Consider the following 20,775-nt stretch of genomic DNA (forward strand, 5'->3'; position numbering starts at 1 on the left):
CTCCCTTTCCATTTCCATCTAACTCCTACGCTTAACATCGCTTTTCTTTCCTTACATTCATAAACATTCCCATCAGCCCACTCTCACTGCAGGGATCCAGTCAAAGACATTCAGGGGCCTAAATGCTCAGAGGTACAGTATACTCAGCTGAGACCGTGTGACACTTTTGCAGCCCCTAAAGTGCCTACTTTAGTTTTGATTAAGGACTGGGAGTCAATCCCGCTGTTCTTGTGGTGGCATCAGATATTTAGTGTTGTAATGACCTTATTTGCAGCAGCTCCAGAATTAGTCACATGGCATTTACAGCTCAGGTGACTGGCTCAAAAAAAAAAAAAAAAAAAACACCTGGCTGCAGAACTTGGCATGCATGATTTTCTTTTATTTAGATTAATCCTAGTGACTTACATCTTTTGATTCTATTGACCAAGAAGACTATATTATTTAAAGATGCATTTTTTTTTAAGCTTGCATCATTAAAACAGTAGGTGACAAACAGTGTCTTTTTGAGTCTTTTTGAATCATTTTCTCAAGAAATTTGTAATTCTAATTCAAAAGTAGATCATGACTGAAATGGCACTTTCTTCTCTCTCTCTCTCTCTCTCTCTTTTATCATCTAGTAGCTCTTGCATCAAATAGAATGATCATTCTCAGTTCCAAAAATTAAATTTTAAACTATTATTGTTGTTGTAAATAATAATAATATTAATAATAATAATAACATCAACAACAACAGCAATAAAAACAACAATAATAATAATATAATTTAGTTATTTAATGTTGATTGATTGATTGATTGATTGATTGATTGATTGAAACAATATACATATAACCGCACTAATTTTATTCCATTTATCCATCTAGTAATTTTTGGAAATGATTAGAATTGGTTACAATCTTCAGTGTCAGTGTTTATTTATTCATTACTGAAACACCATAACAACACTAATGTTATTCCCTTTTATAAATTGATTACAATTGATTACAGTTATCAATGTCAGTGTTTACTTGTTTATACTCTAAGTCTTGTTGGAGGGAAGGTAATAAAACCTGGCTACAAAAAAATAAGTTCAGGAAAATTAGATTTTGCAGGCTTTGCTTGTCTTATGTAAATAAAGTATCCATTATATATGCAAATACAAGAGGGGAGGCAGAGAGTTCACTACTAATGAGTATTGTGTATCACTGCCATCTGTAAAAGCTGCATCTACTAAACCACCAGCTGACCTGCGATCAGTGAATCTGCACTCACCACACTTCCCACTTACTACATAACACTTAGTACTTAAAACACAGATTTGCCATGTTCATTTTGAGGCATATTGAGGTTTCTGTCAGCAACCGACCGAGAATGACATCCGTCACCCTTATTATAACCTATTTGACCTGACCTATTTGCAGAGTTTTGTTTGGTTAACTTTTCAGCTCATCATTCATTCTCCCTCTATTCCTGTTGGATGGCTTTCACATTTACAGCCAGTTGACTCCTCGTGGCCCTTGTGGTCTGTGTAATTTCAAGCTATTTACATCATGGTTATTCCATATTACTTCATTCTCAGCTTTGGTTTTGTGGTCTTGATTCTGTGGATACAATCTGTTTCTGCCAGGAGGACATTGTGGAGAGTTTCTCATCCCACAGGAACGCAGCAGCAGTACAATTTTATTTCTATCTAACAAGGCTTCACGTCTCCATACCAACCCACGCAAGGGCTTACATAGTTTCATTGAATTGCGTTCATCTAAAGCAACACGTTCTCACTTTCATTTTATTTTAGAAGCGCAGCCTCAGATTCATTTTTTAAACCGGCTAATGATTTGAACCCTGGTCAGGCCCCATCTGAGAGACAAGCTCTTCTGCATGACAGGAGCAGAAATGAGTAAATTGAATGTTTCCATTTATGAAGCTTGTTTCTAAATTATTATTTGTATCAGCTGTGCTTCACTGCACTCTGTTTACCACATTCCCCTCCACTAGAACAAGTGCCTTATTAAGTGAAATGACAGGATAAATCAGGTCACTAATTCCACCTCTGTGTAATTAAGCCAGACTGAGCTGGAGTTGTCACTACAGTTACATTTGTATTGATGTGAAACTCTACCAGGGTCCTGTACTGTGGATGTTTGTTAGACTATTGTGGGCTGAATGCTATTGTGAAAATATTTTTTTCGCTCTTCTGTGCATGGAACAATTAATGTAGTGCCATAGAGGTTTAATGGAGTGATTGATTCATACAGCTCTCTGCCCACAGAATGAATAGCATATTTGTTTTCAGAGCTTTCATCAGTTTGTACTCTTATTGTGATAGTCTGTTAGCTTTATTCAAATACAGTATATTACAGTAGGGTTCCAAAAGACTGAGATTGCATTGAAAAATAATAATTATTAATGATTAATAATCTAATTTGAGCCTGGAATTAAAAAGGTGTTTTTAAGGGAAATGAGCAAAATTATAGGAAAAAGTATATTTCAATGCTTCTCTCGCAAAAGTGTTGCATTTACAGAGAAACTTTTCATCTGTTCTCAAAAGCATTGAAATATAGTTTTGCCTCCCACCTAATGTTATTTCAGTCACAAAAGTTTTCAGAGCAAATGTAATTGGCGTATAATGTAATTGGCGTATAATGTAATTGGCGTATAATGTAATTGGCGTATAATGTACTTGGCGGAACGCAAAAATGTTTTAATTTTTATAAGTGAATATAAAGTTTCTTGGGGGAATGTATACAGTAAAAACTTTCTGAGAGATCACAAACATTTGTGAGAGAATGCAAAAGTTTTGTGAGTAAATGTAAAGTTTCTCAGCACAGTACAAATGGTTTGCGACAGAATGCAAATGTTTCTATCATGACAAATCTCAGAAGATTTCAATGTCAATGTTAATGTATTTGGTCTTGGTGGAAATGGAATAGATCTGCTACGCTGCTGCTGCTGTTGGTTATTGCTGTAGTTGTAGATTATTGCTGCTGCTGCTGCAAGCAAGTACAGGATCTTGCTATTACCAATACATACACTGATACGGTGCTGTGAGTATTTAAGACATACTGTTGCTGCACAAATAGCATATATAATAACCCGTAGCAGATCTATACAGGTGGATCTGGGGAAGGGGGAGGGTTTCAGAGCTCTTTGAAATACTCTAGTGAATGCTAATCGGTCATTTAAATGTAAAACAGTAAGCTCATTGGCTGCGAATGCAACACAATCCAGTCAGCTTGTGCCAAGTCTTTTAATGCTGTGAATATCATCAGTTTAAGTTAAGAACCCATCAGCCTGTGCCGTCTATAGTTTCATGACAGAACTTGGCATTTTTGTGAGCAATTGTAAAGTTTCTTGGGGAAATGTACAGTAGAGGATTTGTGAGAGTACAAATGTCACGCTGGGAATGCAACCATTTTACGAGAGAATGCAAAAGCATTGAAATATTTCTACTTGTATCTTTTTTTTTCGTTCCATCACCTCTGTAGGTTTAGGGTTTGTTCAAAAGTGAAAACATGGGAAATTTATTATATTAAATGATAAAGAAATATAAAAGATTCTGCTTTATTTCTAGGTTACTAATAATGCTTAACAGAAAGTGCATTTCCATTACAAATTAAAAAAAAAAAAAAAAAAAAAAAAAATTAATAATCTCAATGACGGCGTTTCCATTAACCAATGTTATGCGACTAAAACATTATTTTTTCCTCTCACAATAAGTCATGCCAACAGATTTTGGCAGATTTTGGTTACACTAACCATTATAAATAACTGAAGGAGGCGTATGCGTGTGTCTTGACAGAAGCAGAGCGGAGAGCATATGACTTTTTATGTATGCCATATGACCTGTTAATGCGAAAAAAACAAACAAAAAAAAAAACATTTCCATTGCAGTTTTGCGAATTATTCCTTTTTCGCATTGCCTGAAAAAACAACTCATGCGAGCGTAAAAACGATATATGGGCATTTTTGAGAAGTTGACGCATTTCCATTAGGCATATTTTCAATTCGCAGTTTCAATTTGCACAATTTGAAGGGTAATGGAAATGCACCTATACTGAAAACAATGACATTAAATTAGAAAAATACATAATTGAAACGTTCACTAGTGGACATTTGAACAGAACCATGGTACTGAATTAATTACCAGTTAACTCTTTATATGCCATGATATTTACACAGTACACCAAATAAGTACCTTGGTATGTGGCTGTTTATGTTTAGCTGTTGCCTATTATTTATCAAGCTATAGTGCTCATGTGGGAATTTCAGGTTCAAATCTGGCTTGTACAGTATTGTCTTGATCCTTGTCATTCCCCTTCTCTACTGTGAAAAACAACAAAAGGCCTACAAAATATTTCCATGCAATGCAGAATACAGTGAAAATGTAAATGGTATCAGTTCTGAATACTCTTTGTTTCTTCTTGTTTCATATAGTGAAATATGTTCTCATATGAATGTTTATGAGCATGGGGACATGTGTCTCAGCATTGCTGACGCTGTAGTACACTACTGGGGAGTTGGGAAATGTTTGAGTGACACCCAATTAGGGAAAAAAGGTGAAAAGGGCTAACTGATTCATAGTAGAGAGATGTGCAGTATTAGCATAGCCATTAGCATAGTAATGTTCAACTCAGGATATGAACACAGCTCTGCTTTCGATTATCTGTGAATAATGGCATTCCAATTGGATTACAATCAATTTAAACCTCTGCAGACTATTTTTGTCGCTATTTGTCACTGAGACATGAGAATAATTTTGCCAGTATAAGCATGTGAAGTGCAACATATGTTCATTATTCATTCAGTTAATTTCTTCATCAATTTGCTTAACACTGAATAATTGATCTGGTATTTTTGGTCCTGGAGTGAACACTATTTCCTGGCTATTTTAATGATTTAAATATTTGTGACATAGATTAAAGTATATTATCAAATTTGTTCTCATGTTTGTTATATTCATATAGATTTAGGATAGCACATACAATCTTTTCAAAAGTGGAAAATGATGCCATAGAAGAACCATTTTGGGTTCCTCAAAGAACCTCTCAGTGAACAGTTCTTAAAATAAGTTTTTTCTTTTTTTTTTAAATTGAAATTTTTTATTCTTATTGCACAGGACATTTAAATAATATAGAGATCCTTTTTTTCTACTATAAAGAATTTTTCATGAAGTGGAATGTGCCCATGGGTGATATAAAGTTTCTTTGTGAAACCATAAATGCCAATAAAGAAGATTTTTATGAGTGAACAGTACACCACCATATCACATAGACTTCATAGGCAGAAGTTAATTGTGGAGGAAAGATTGGAGAATAATGACTGTCTGCAAAAGTCTGTTGCTGTGATGACTCTGAAATTTTTGACAGAACAGCCTGTTGATTTCAGCTGATCAGTAAGTTTCCTCCTTTTTTTTTCTCTAATATAAAGTTCAGGATAGAAGGATATTACAGCTCGGTGATTGTTGAGAATGATGGTGAATGATGATGGACTCCTGCTCAGATTCCAAGCTGAAAGTGAGCTGAGGCCCATTCGATTAGAAGGACAGACCTGCTGTGATGTACAGTATAAAAACAAATATTTATAAAGAAGAGACAAGGTGTAAATATTATGCAAATACATAAATATTACATGGAGAAGAATGTATACAGCGCTTCGTGCCTGAAGCATTAATAGATGTACATGACATGTAGTATTTCCAATTCCTCACTAGCATTTTTGACAATTTAATGTTGTGTTTCTGTCTATAGCATTTTTATAAATTGATGATTTATTCATTTACATATTTTTTTCAGAGCTACAAATTATTATTTTTATTTTTACTTTTAAGCTACATCATATGTTTTTTTAAGACCTCTTCAAAGTAACCACTGTTCTGGATGTTAAAGCTATAATCAGTTTCCTCTCTCTCTCTCTGCAGCCTGAAAATGGAGACTAAGGGTAAAGGCCTAAAACAGCAGCAACAGAATCACAAGAAACTTCTGGCAGCCATGTTGTCTCAGGACTCGTTTGACTCCATGCCTGATTCGGCCCCCTCAGTCACTGAAGATGAGATGGAAGATGAGGATGATGCCATGGAGCTACTGGGTAATGAGCGAACACACACACACAGATATCCCTGCTCATAATCTACAGCAGTCATACTCACGCATACCCAAACACAATTACATGTTTGTTGCTTATATTACCACTGATTTTAAAGCATCATCTGCGGTCTAAATTGTGTCCTGAATGCCTTTTGATTGCTGAAGCACATTCTGCATCATCGAAAGACTATCTCCTCAAATGTGCACTGTTACTAACAAGATTTCATTTTTTTCAATGGAGAGAGAGAGAAAGAGAGCTCACAAGTAGCATATATTATTTATAAAATTCTTGTAATATGTATTATTTAAAAGACTGGGTGTTATCTGATAATAATTGTGATAAAAATAATTTTGCGCAAAAGACTCAGCTATGTAAACACAAGTTATTGTTTTTGATAAATTCAGATTATTTTACTATAATATATTCTACATATATTACACTATATCAGTGTTGCGCTATTGTAAAGTCAAACTATTATAATAGTTACACATAACTATATATATATATAAAAAAATTGGTCATTGAAATAAAGCTAAAATAGAAAATATAAATATTCAATGAAAAACTTCTTTATTTATTTTTTATTTTTATGTTTTTTAAGTAATAAAATAAATACTGAAATAAAAATAAAGTTTTATAGTACTAATCAAATTGACAAATGCACATACAATTACTCAAACTTGAATTAAAATTCAAGTGAAAACTAAAAATATAAAAATAAAAGCCAATTAAAATGATTAATAAATACTGAAGTTATATAAATAATACTAAAGTAACACAATATCTACTGTAAATCAGTGATTATAGAACACTGTTTATAGACTGATAAGCAAACAGCAGTAAACAGCACAGTCATAAAATTATACTTTGAAAAACAAGGACAAATGGCTGTGGAAATTATTATACTATTCTCAACAGATTGTTGTGTTTAGAATCCCTATGAATCACTATGATTTATCCTCGCTGCTCCAATGATTACATGAGCGTGACATCCTAAGTCCCTGTTTCTGTGCCGGTGCCAGACCACCCCAGAGCTTTGTAGCAGTTTAGCTCTGTGGTGTTAGCAGGTTGGTCCCTGCATGGGTGTAAGACGTAACCCAGCGCCTCCCACACAAAACACAACCTGTGCTTGCATGTGGCAAATCTGCCATTTTCAAACTTGAGTAGAATTAAAGCTTTAATATAAGAAGCGTTTCAGTTTGCAAAAAGCAGATCTTATTTTATGTCTTATAACTTAATTTTTATGACTTAACTTAATTTTAAAACACATTATTCACACATATATATATATATATATATATATATATATATATATATAATTTATTTTTGGTCCTCTGAAGTTGGACTTAACTTTATATGTATACATTTATATAAGTGTATTAAATATAGTTATTAAAGTATTTAATCATCTGACTGCACTAATATATATATATATATGTATATATATATATATATATATATATATATATATATATATATATATATATATATATATATATATATATATATTATATATATATATATATATATATAATATATATATATATATTTATATATATATATATATATATTAGTGCAGTCAAACGATTAATCACATCCAAAATAAAAGTTTTTGTGTGTACAATATATATGTATCAACTATATATAAATACAAACAAAAAAAAAATAAAAAAAAAAACAAATAAACATATATAATTAAAAAACAAAATATATATTTATAATATAAAAGAATATAAATATACACATATAAATATTTTCAATATATATACTGTTTGTGCGTGACTCTTTATATACATCATAAATATACATAGTACACATACATATATTACGTAAACAAAAACTTTTATTTTGGATGCGATTAATCGCAATTAATCACATGACAGCACTATATATATATATATATATATATATTATATATATATATATATATATATATATATATATATATGTGTGTGTGTGTGTGTGTGTCTATATATACATATATATACATTTTAGAGTTCATCAAAATTGATAAAACATTTTCATTTACTTGCAGTGTATTTTAGTTAACATGCAATTAAGTATCCAAAAAACAGAACGTTTACTTCTCTTTGCAAAGGGTAGTTCACCCAAAAATGAACGTCATCAATTGCTAACCTTTTTTTTTAAAACCTACATTCTGTCTTATGTGGGACACAAAAGGAGAAATTTTGTTTATTCTTGCTGCTCTTTTTCATACATTGAATGTTGACCATTGCTCTGTCAAGACAAGGTTTTGAGTAAATAATGACTTAAGACTTAAAAATTGTCTGTTTGTTTGAACCACTTTTATGATGCTTTCATGGTGCTTTCAGAACCTTTTTGTCCTGGCCACTTTTCACTCTCATTTTATGCGTCTTAGAAATGCTACATCATCTATAGCATCACTTTTGTGTTCCACAGAATGGTTTGGACCAACATGAGAATGAAGAAATGATGACAGACTTTTCATTTCTGAGCGAACTATCCCTTTAAATAACCTTTTCAAGTGTCAGCGTTTATTTCCGAAAGTGGTACTGAAGAAGCTTTTCATCAAGTGCCGGTGGTGCTTGTTTTGTATGTGAGGGTAAAGAGTTTGCCTTCTGACACTCCACACAGAGAGCTGTCTGGGGCTGATTTCGTTTTGTTCTTTTTGTGGGACGCGGTGTGCCCTTGGTTGTGTGTGTCTGTTAGCAGCGACCTGGTGAGCTGAACTGCTGCACTGAGGCTTTCTCCTGCAGAGGATGCTGGGAGATAATGAGATTTTCTGTGCTCTGAGGCAGCAGCAGAGAGGGCGTGCGGAGCTGGGATGTTGGGATGGGAATACTTTAGTGATATTTCAACAACCTTTTTCTGTTCTCCACCATTCCACGAGTCTTTTCTCTGACTATTAGTAATTGCTCATTTAAACTCCCACTTAATTAAGTTTAGTTTGAATTTGACCGAGAGAGCATGTTGTAGAGCTCCCTGAAAGTTTCTAGTTGAACTTGTCGTCATTAAAGTAGCTCACTTGAGTGCCTGCTGGAAAGCCTCTTTACCCCCTTAGCAGCCCAATAACCCAATAACTGCAAAAGAAAATGTCTGTGGCTATGTACAGAATACTATATTACTACACTACAAGTACTTTTTTCTGAAGTATATAGTCAAGACAAATCAAGTCACTTTTGTTTATATAGCGCTTTTAACAATACAGATTGTGTCAAAGCAACTGGACAGCATTAATTAGGAAAATAGTGTGTAAATAATGCAAAATGACAATAGTAAACACTCATTTTTCAGATAAAGGCAGTTTATCATTGAGTTCAGTGATGTCATCATCCAGCTAAGTTCAATTTAAATAGTATCTGTGCAATCAAGTCGACGATATTGCTGGAAATGAAGTGTCCCCAACTAAGCAAGCCAGAGGTGACAGCGGCAAGGAACCAAAACTCCATCTGTGACATAATGGAGAAAAAACCTTGGGAGAAACCAGGCTCAGTAGGGGGGCCAGTTCTCCTCTGGCCAGACGAAACCAGCTGTTCAGTTCCAGGCTGCAGCAAAGTCAGATTGTGCAGAGGACTCAACTGGTTCCTGTGGTCTTGTCCCGGTGGCCGTCTGAGGCAAGGTCTTTACTGGGGATCTGTCTCTGGGGCTCATCTAGTTGCCCTGGTCTCTGCTGACTTTCAAGGCTGTAGAGGTCCTCTCTAGGTGCTGATCCACCATCTGGGCTGGAGACATACTGGATCCGGGTGACTGCCGTGACCATCTGATCTAGATACAGACTGGATCTGGTGGCTAAAGTGACCTCGGAATAAGAAAGAAACAGACTAATATTAGCGTAGATGCCATTCTTCTAACGATGTAGCAAGTACATCTGGTGTTATGGAAAGTGTTCCCGGTTCCGGTTGACCTAATAAATGCAGCCTAAAAATACTTTAACGGATTTGAATATTAGACATGTGTTAGTGTGTTATGTGTAAGCCAGGTTAAATAGATGGGTCTTTAATCTAGATTTAAACTGACAGAGTGTGTCTGCCTCCCGATCTATGTTAGGTAGGTTATTCCAGAGTTTGGGCGCTAAATAGGAAAAGGATCTGCCGTCCGCAGTTGACTTTGATATTCTAGGTATTATCAAATACCTAGAATATAGTAAATTATGTACACTGTGTGCACATTATACAGTATATATACAGTATATTACTACATTTTCCATAATGTGCAATAGACAAGGTTTTCAACATTTTTAATGCCAAGGACCTTCAAATATGATGATCCCCCTCCTTAAATAGCTATGTATTTGCACATATACAATATATAAATATATAAAATATGTGTGACTAGAAACTCAGATTATATAAATATTATGAATGAAAAGTTATGTGTAAGTTATGTATTATACAAATGTAGTGTTATTAGTATTATTTTAATATATATATATATATATATATATATATATATATATATATATATATATATATATATATATATATATATATATATATATAGATATATATTCTTTTATAATACAAAATTGAATTGGCCTAAACACATTTTAAAATATATGAAAGTAAATTATCATTGATCAAAAGAAATGTATCTATGTACTTTTAATTAGATTGTAATTGTATGTATTTTTGTACATATTTAATTATCTAATTAAAAATGTGTGTTTATGTATTTACATACATTTAATTAGGTAATTAAATCATTCATCATATAAACCAACTATCTAACCAACCAACCAACTAACTACCAACAAATCTATCTATCTATCTATCTATCTATCTATCTATCTATCTATCTATCTATAGGCCTATCAAATTTATCCAAGATGGTTAAACTCCCCGATATTGTATTGAAATGTGCTGTAGTAGTAGTAATAATAAAAACAACAACAATACATTAATGTATTATTTACATTAATGTAAATGAGGCCTATGGCTCATTTCCCATTGCTATTTTCTGCTTAGTAGGAAACACACTCCTCTTACTGTGGAGCCCTTGCTCTGGTGCTTTAAATAGATATTGGATATAGTTTGCAGAGATGTTTTGTAACAGTGTATGTGCAGACAAAAAATCATATAAATCATATTTTACTCTGAATGATTACAGACTTATTGATTTGATGAGAGGGAGATATATAAGGATATGTGGCTCTCAGATGAACTGCTCTCAGTAGTTGCAGGCTGATGGAGTTCCTGATGTCTGGTAGTGGCATGGGCTCATCACTCATATCGAGCACCCTGTCAGACGAACTCAGACAAACAGTGAACAGATGGGAGAGAGTCATTGAGACAGGAGTGAGACACTGCGTCTTTGGATCTCATTTCTTGTGTCAGTCCTGTGGTCCCTCCTGACCTAAAGCAGGCAACAGTGTGACCCACATTCTCATTAGAGCATCATCACAGAGAGCTGCAAAGGTCACAACCACTATCATGTGCTTAATTAATCCCTTTTGATTGTGCTGGAAAAAATATTACTTCAGAATACAAATGTGCTCTTATTAAAAGATAATCTGAAAAGATAATCTGATAGTAGACATTTTATCTTTTATTTTGTTCATAAAGTTTTAAATATGTAAGGAGACGTTACACTTTTAACCCAAATTAGTTGATTGTGTGGAAGCCTTAAGCCATTTAAATTTTGAAATGAAACTAAACAAATTAAGCTGAATAAACAATGGACTTTAAGTGGATGCAGTAGACAAATTAAGTTTACATTAGTAGTCTTTACTCAGAATTATTACTTCACATAAATTATTATTATTTGGAGTATAGGTTGTATAAAATAACTATTATTACATATACAGTGGGTAAAATAAGTATTGATCCCCGTTTTTCTCAGTAAATATATTTCCAAAAGTGCTGTTGACATGAAATTTTCACCAGATGTCGGTAACGACCCAAGTTATCCATACATACAAAGAAAACAATACAAATAAGTACAGAAATTAAGTTCTGTGTAATAAAGTTCTGGCTTTCATTATTATGTCAAATGATATATCTGAAGTTTGCGTGTGCTTATACTGACCTCTAGTGGTGTAGATCCGAGCTGCATTTCTGTATTACTGATTTTTGCGTATGTGCAGCATTGTTGTGAGAATCATTTGAGTCCATCCGTCACTGATGCCTGTGTCTCTGGAGAAAATACGGTGTAATTGCATATTAGACCCTCTCCCCACCTTGCTAAATGCTCTATTGAGAAATTAACGCAATTCAAGAGAGTGTAATTATGCTAATGAATAAACCTTGTACCTTATGTCTTTAGCCCACTGGTTTTCCTCAGTTTATTATGCATTCAGTGGAGGTGCTGCTCAGGCTGTTTACTGAACATATTGTGGGCACTTGAGAGAATCAGCTGCTGTGCTGCTCTAATTGTCTTGCTCCTCTGGCAGTTTGGTGAAACTGCAATGAAATTCATTTTTAATATAACACAGCTTCTGGGAAAACTGAGGAGAGCTACTTAATTCTGTTCATCCCTATATATGTGTGTGTGTGTGTGTGTGTGTGTGTGTGTGTGTGTGTGTGTGTGTGTGTGTGTGTATATATATATATATATATATATATATATATATATATATATATATATATATATATATATTATTTTATGTTTTTGAAATATTATTTTTTTACCAATAGGGTAGAGCATGCTTTTATATCACTCAAATGTTGGACACAATGTTGAATTTAACTGCATTTTTTCTTTCTGTCTCAACAGAGCTAGGTTAAAGTTCAATTTTGTTAAAAGTTACTGATACAGTCATCCTATATACTGTAAGTAATGATTAGTTTTGCCCTAAAATCCTGTGAAATTTAAGTGTGCTCGAATTCACCTTAGGCTGGATTTAAAGGGATAGTTCACTCAAGAATGAAAATTTGCTGTTAATTTACTCACTCTCAGACCATCCGAGATTTTTTTTTTGTGTAATTTTTTTAACATATATTTTGTCAATTTTGTCCTCCAAGCCAAACTATATGAACATTTAAATTGTTTTGAACTTTTGTGTATATGTATTATTATTATAGTACTTATATTTGTAATGTTCCATAAATCTGTCCATCCTGTACTATATAAAATATCCCATCACTTTATCGCATCACTTTATTTTATTAAATATTTTATTTTATTTTATTTTTTATTTTAATTGACTCAAAGAAAAAAAAAAGGCTTCTTAACTCTGTTCTTCTTTGAATGTTATTTTTCTCATTCATTCATTCATTCATTCATTCATTCATTCATTCATTCATTCATTCATTCATTTGTGTTTGTTTGTTTGTTTTGTTTAACTAAGCTTCAGGGAAAACTGAAAAAACTTAATTGTTCTTCTCTAAATTAAAATATTCTCCTTTATTTACAGTATTTATTTTATTTATTTATTAATTTACTTACAATTTAAATTGTTACCTGGCAGCTATGTTACTCAGTAGTAACAGTTATATTGTTCATTCCTTTTTAATCAGTTATTTTTGTTAGATTAATGGGTAGCATGTTTTTAAAACTTTGTAATCTCAAAATTACTGTTAATATAATTGTAATATAAAAATAAGTATTAATTACTTAATTATGTTATATAAGTTTTCGTTTGGTATTGTTATTGAGGTGTTGTTATTAGACATAGTACAGTATGTTACTATTATAGTTTGACTTTGGTAATGTCAGCTTTTTACCACTAGAGGGACATCATAGTTATTTTTTCCTTTGTTTGAACTGCTTGAACTGTTGAAGTAGAATGAACCAAAGTGCATTTGCTGACAAAGACATAAAGTTATTTACAGTACAAAGGGTTACAAAAATATGACATTTTATTTATCTGGGAAATTATATATGACAGTCATAAAACTGTTGCTGACCCGAAGTCTCCTTTTATTCTGGGATTATTGACACTAAAGAATAAATTCTTTGTATAAACAAATCAATAAACAAATGCAGTCTCAGTGGAAAATGACTCACAACTTTTGTATATGAGATAAATACATGTGGGGCCACTCATCATATATCGTCTGCACACAGTCAACCACATTTTCAATACTTCAAACGGGGTTTGAAACAAACAAACCCCTGTTTTTGGCAGCATTTTGTTGTCTTTTGGTTAGCTAATAAACCAACATGGTAGAAAGCCCTTTTCCCAAAACATCAGTCCTCTCCCATGCCAGAGCAATGCTAAAGATTGCCATTATGACTTTCATGGCCTTGTGAACTTGATGAAGATACAGATGAAGCCGCACATTTACAGTAAATGATCTCTGAAGAGAGCGCTCATGGGACACTGGTTGCCTTTTTGCTGTGCTAGTCAATCCTAGCGATGACAGATGTGTGTAAATGAGACTAAAAGAAATAGTGTAGATCTATTCTCAGGTTGTTTTATATGTCTGAGCTGTGGCCAATCGGCGGGATGAATAAGCTATTTCTGCCAGGGTTTAGGGTTTCGGATTTTGTGTCGGCAGCTTTTCATCTGGTATAGACTCTGAATATGAGTCAGGTCACATCTGACATCTTTCAAATATTAGAAATGGATTTAAGAAGGGGTGTTCATGTGGGGTGAGGAGACAGAGTTGATAAATGGTGCACTGGCTGCACTCAGAACTTGAGTTGAAATTGTCTGGCGGGTGATGCACATATGGAGGGATTCATGGGGGTTGAAGCTCTCTCGTGCTGGATGCCCACCCATATCTGAGACACCCACTTCGTCTCACTCAGAGAGACCCAGATGACACAGCAGCCGTGAATCTCTCAAGTGTGGTTTGTTGGTTTGGCTGACAATAAAAACATGTGAAAATATGGGAATTTTTGGGAATCTCCAAGTGCTGAGGGAAATATTGTGTTCTGGTTTATTGGTTTTTGACTGATTTGTATATAAGAAGAGTTATCAGTAGCTTATAATTTCTGTGTTTTTATTGGGACACAGTAATTATCGAATTGAATTGTAAAAATAGTTTGATTTTTACATTGTCTGAAAAAGATGTAAGAGGCTCTTGGCCATGCAAAAGTCAGTACGCGTTTTTAATTTAACTGAACAAAAGTGACACATAATATGAAATATTTTTGTTTTAAATAAATGCTTTTTTTTTAACTATCTATTCATCAAAGAATCCTGAAAAAAAAAAAAAAAAAAATATTAATCAGCACAACTGTTTTCAACATTTATAATAATCATAATGTTTCTTGAGGAGCAAATCAGCATACTGTATAAGAATGATCTCTGAAGTGTCATGTGACACTGAAAACTGGAGTAATGTCATCAAAAAAAAAAAACTATAACAACAAACAAATGCATTACATTTTAAAATATAGAAAATTGTAATGATATTTCACATTATGTTTTTTTGTTTGTTTGTTTTTTTTTAGATCAAATAAATTCAGCCCCAGAGATTTCTTTACGAAACATTTAAAATATCTTACTGACCCCAAACTTTTTAACAGTATCCTGTACTATATAAACAATATTTCATTATATAACTCAGAAAAGCTTCTTAATATATTTTATTTCACGTTTATCCATCTATCTATCTATCTATCTATCTATCTATCTATCTATCTATCTATCTATCTAGTTAATTCAGTAAACTCTTGAGTTTAAAGCTCAAAACAAATCATTTGTTTCTGAATGGGACTTCACAGAAAAGTGCTTTGTTTAGATGCCTTAAAAAGAACCAGTTTATAAGATTTGGACTAAATCAGACTACACTGGTCATGGTGCAAGTCAAGTCACCTTTATTTATATAGTGCTTTTAACAATACAGATTGTGTCAAAGCAACTGGACAGCATTAATTAGGAAAATAGTGTGTCAATAATGCAAAATGACAATAGTAAACAGTCTTTTTTCAGTTAAAGGCAGCTCATCATTGAATTCAGTGATGTCATCATCCAGCTCAGTTCAGTTTAAATAGTATTTGTGCAATCAAGTCAATGATATTGCTGGAAATAAAGTGTCCCCAGCTAAGCAAGCCAGAGGAGACAGCGGCAAGGCACCAAAACTCCATCTGTGACAGAATGGAGAAAAAACCTTGGGAGAAACCAGGCTCAGTCGGTGGGCCAGTTCTCCTCTGGCCAGACGAAACCAGCAGTTCAGTTCCAGGCTGCAGCAGGCTGTGCTCTTGTCCCAGTGGCCGTCTGAGACAAGGTCTTTACTGGGGATCTGGGGCTCATCTAGGTGTCCTGGTCTCCGCTGACTTTCAGGGCTGTAGAGGTCCTCTCTAGGTGATGATCCACCATCTTTTCTGGATACGTACTGGATCTGGTGGCTACGGTGACCTCGGAATAAGAGAGAAACAGACTAATATTAGCGTAGATGCCATTCTTCTAACGATGTAGCAAGTACATCGGGTGTATGAACATCGGGTGTAACATACGCTGTATGTTATTTCATGAGCCTTGTGACAACTGAGGCAAGTGCATCATTTCTTACAAATTAACCTATATAAATGGCTTTATAATAGTAAAACATTTTATAATCTCTTCACATTAGCATAGAAGAAAGTATTTTAATACTTTGCCTTTAGGAATATTCTTGTTGATTATGCTGCAATAAATCTTGTTTTATATGATCCTTTTTTATGGCAAAGTTGCGGGTTATCATTTTGATCCGTTTCACTTTAACTCCTCAGATGACGCGAATTCTTGGTATTTTATAGATGTGGTGTGATCGCAGTGGATTAAGCGATCAGGGCACTGCTTTTGTTTGTGATGTAATGGCAGCCTGTCTTGGCAGCTGTCGCCACTCTCTGCTCTTCCCTGACGCCAAGAACTTTCTCCAGGATGCGGAGACACAACAGTTGCCCTGGTGACGGCACAAACAAATAACAGAGATGCACCACTGTATATGTACAGTGTTTGTCAGGGATGCTGGTGTGATGGAACATGCTGGTGTAAATTACAGTGATCTTCAATCTTTCATATGAAGGCTTGGCTGTGGCAACTATATGGTATCTTTGATACACTGATAAGAGGGGAAAAAAGTCCCTCATGAAAAATTATTGCTCTTACATAGCTTTTACCACACACTTGCAGATGCATTACCTAACTGTGTGCAGTTGTGCCAAGACTATGCAAGCCACAGCTCAATGATTGATTGTGTAGGCCACAGTGAGCCATTTATTAAAACTGAATGACAGCTGAAAAGATCCAGTGGGAGTATGATGTAACCCACAGACCCCTAGAGGATTTACAGTGGAGCAAAAACCTCAAACTATGATGTATTGTAAGAATGAACCCATAGACCTAACAACAAACATATCTAAAAATCAGACGTGTAACAAACAGTGAGTCACGTTTGAGTCCAGGCATCGTGGATATGAATGGTCTGTTTTGTTATCTTGCGATAATGTTATTCTACACACAGTGCTCCTGTAAGTTTTATCTGAGAGTTTGTGTGTGTTTGTGTTCATTGGATTTGTTTCTTGGTCCTCATGGTGTGATAACAGGAACATCACCTCTGCTATCAACAGTCAAGCATTTTTGCAGTCGAGCATGGTGTGTACGTCGGAGTTGCAGAATAAATGTAGGGGGTTGTTGAATGAGTTATTGGCTTTTTGAGGTTTTTCTTTTACCTTTACCATCAGGAGATGCTGAATATGTCTGACAGTTGTATGAATGATTTTTAAAAGAAACAAGGATTTAAAACTGAAGACCAGGAAAAAATATACGAAAATATATAAAATACAATAAGACACAAAAACAATTACAAAATAATTATTTCTTTCATTAAAAAAACCTTGATGACTATAAAAAAATTTTGACGATAGTGCATAAATTATATAGTGTATTTATTTTGAAAAGCACAATAGAAAATATTGATTTGAATAAATAATAGGATTAAATCATATTGCATTTTTGCATTTTGCAAATTTTCCAGTTAATATTTAAAATTGTTTGGCTTTAGTACAATGACAATGTAAATTTCAATTATTTAAATGATATATTGTCTTAATAATATAACTATTTACTCCATAACACAGTAAAAAAAAAAAAAAATAGCTGCATTTATATTTTAGGAAATGGTACAGTGGATCATTGAATTTGGGTGGTCCTTGGCATCTAAAAGTTTGTATACTTCTGCTTTAGGGAACTTTATCTCTTTGGAGTGATTAATATCTCTTACTTTCAATGTATTACCAAAGAACTGTCTGTATGTATCAATTATAACTGATCAGCAGGTGGCAATATTGTACATATCTGCTATGGATTTTAACAATCATTCATAATATAACAAACAGTTTTAACAATTGTGATTTGTACGTAAACTGATTAAGTCATTAATACTAAAACAAGAGTGTGTGTCTCTGAAGTGTCAGCGCCTCATAGTCTTTCAGTCCTCGTCAACCTCGGTGTCGTGTGTAACTCCACTTAATCCCATCTTTTATTAACTCAAGATATAAACTTTGAAAGATCATTTATCATCGCCCGCCATGAAATTTTTGCAGCGCGGTAGGCAGAAGTATTTTTAGAGAATGAAAGGGGTGACCTGGTACCGTAATTATAAATGTATAGTTAAAATATTGTTTTCATTACAAAGCATAACAAAAGTGCTTTTCCCACTCACTTCAAAGTGCTGTATGCATGTGAGAACTAAACCACAGCTCAGGAACGTAGCATTTTAGTCTTAATGAAACACAAATGCAGAAAGTGCGCAAAGTCTGAGACGTCTAGAGCTTCCCGACAGCGAATTCTGTCAATTACCCGGCTCAGATAATTACGAGCTAGAGATGGAACGTAAACCCATGGAGAACTTTGAAGTAAATCGGGAAACGTCATGTCTGCCTGCATAGTCTGCGTTTATTATAGTTTACTGTGGTATGGCTATGTGATTATGGAACTACATCTTTAAAATCATCTAAAATGTAAAAAAAAAAAATATATGTAACTTTTGGTTGGGATTCATGTAACAGTCTGAATAACTTTATTCAATTAGGAGTTACAAATAGTGACTAACAACCTCAACATACACCACAATCATTTGTGTAGACTGTCTTTGATGCATTAAACTACATGGAAACTTTGTCTAGAGCAAGCACACCCACACTCTGCCCCATTGCTTTGGTTGGTGCGAACAATTACAGGCATAAATTCCTTGTCATCACTCCTGTCTTTGTTTGGATAACACTTTCCACCTCTTTCCAGGGGCTCAGCATCCCCGGCAGTTGATTTATTCCACACTGAAGGTATGCAGTGACACTACAGTAACGCATGACTGCTGCAAACGCACACTCACATAGACGCTCTGCTCTTGTTTTGTCTGGATGTGTGCAGCCACTGGTATTTTGCTTTTCAATGTTATCAAAATGTTTTGTGTGATATAAAGGTAGCATTTGTACGCTGCGTCTGAGGTAGATGAGGTATCCTGAGAGATTAAACAAAACTCTTTTGTAGTGTGATTCTCAATAGACAGCATGTTTATGCTGTAGGGCCCCAGCATACAGACGTAAACGTTTATAGTTTTGGCTGACGACTGATGTTGCCCTTTTTGCATTGAGCATTTAGGTCTGTTCTAAAACCTAATGAGCTGCTTACTGCATATGCCTTTGAGGCTGGGTGTTAAGTTCTTATGTATTTTATTATTTTTTTTTTTTTTTGATGTAATTGGAAGGACAGATTTTTTGATCAATTATTAGTATCAGTCAATATTATATAAATATATTTTCACAATAACTATTGTCAGAGATTATTAGGTTTTTTTAAAATTATTATTCATAGGTACAGTCTCATTCAATTTTGAATATTTGTGCATGCTCATTTCCTCTATTGTTACATGTAGATTACCTTTGTCCTCACATTTTTTAATATATATTTTTTATATAAGTCATTTAATATTCTAATTGCTCTGTTAAATGTCATTTCTCCAACAGATTGCGTTCTGGGGTGGGTGGGGGGATTTGTGTCCCCCTCGGTCCATTCACGATCGTGTTCCTCCGCGGTGTCCGGTGCAACCACACAAATTGCATCCCCTAAGGATGGCCCTTTTCACAATAATACTTTATTTTTTGAATGTTTTGAATTTTCTCACCTATTTCATTGCTTATTGGGATTGTTTACTCTTTGAAGGATATATGCGATTTAGTATTTGTGCAAAAGTACAAAAAGTAGGAGGCATCCCTATGCTTCCCTATGATGCTTACAATGCCGCCTGTGGAGCCAACTTAAGTTTTTTTTTTTGTAAAACACATCAAGTCAGCGAAGATAATCACACTGTCCATCTGATTAAAGGATTTAAAATACATCAGACTAAATTGAGTGCATCATTAACAAGATTATTTTCAAAGCCTACCACCCTCTTTGTCTTACGTTGTCAGCAGGCTCTAAATTCTCAAATCACAATGAAATTTGTGTCTTCATGTCATGCTTTATTTTGCAGCTTTGCTGGGTCGGCAGTCCTGGCAGATTTATTAAGGAATGGCAGTGTACCGTTTAAAGAGCCTGCAGACACCTTTGTTTCCCTCTGCTTCAGTTCTTTCCAAATGGAATAGAAAAGCCCACTCTGCAGTCTCTTGCTTTACTATGGCAGGAGTTCAGATCCCTGTCAGGCCGATGAAGGACTATTCCAAGTCTGAAAGTCCACTTCTGGCTCGGACATTGGCACATTTGTGAAACAAGCAGCTTTAAGCCCACATAAAAGAAGAAATTAGCCAAAGCTCTGTGGGAAAACACTTACAGAAAGACTTCCAATGGAAGACCAATTAATTAGGGTGGGTTTTTATGAGCACAGTTTCTTGCACACTGACCCCCTTATAGAAAATGCTCAGGG

At 34.2% G+C, this 20,775-nt stretch overlaps 1 protein-coding gene across 2 annotated transcripts in view; it reads left to right on the plus strand.

Annotated features, from left to right (window-relative positions):
- LOC109067466 (uncharacterized protein C8orf34 homolog) overlaps positions 1 to 20,775 on the plus strand; it is an 80,490-nt gene that overhangs the window by 22,950 nt on the left and 36,765 nt on the right. For both annotated transcript variants that reach the window (XM_042752091.1, XM_042752090.1), the window contains exon 7: positions 5,895 to 6,061. In XM_042752091.1, coding sequence (XP_042608025.1) covers positions 5,895 to 6,061 — 167 coding nt within the window. The remainder of the gene's footprint in view (positions 1 to 5,894; positions 6,062 to 20,775) is intronic.

The sequence above is a fragment of the Cyprinus carpio genome, chromosome B24 (genome assembly GCF_018340385.1).
Source record: "Cyprinus carpio isolate SPL01 chromosome B24, ASM1834038v1, whole genome shotgun sequence".
Lineage (NCBI taxonomy): Eukaryota > Metazoa > Chordata > Actinopteri > Cypriniformes > Cyprinidae > Cyprinus > Cyprinus carpio.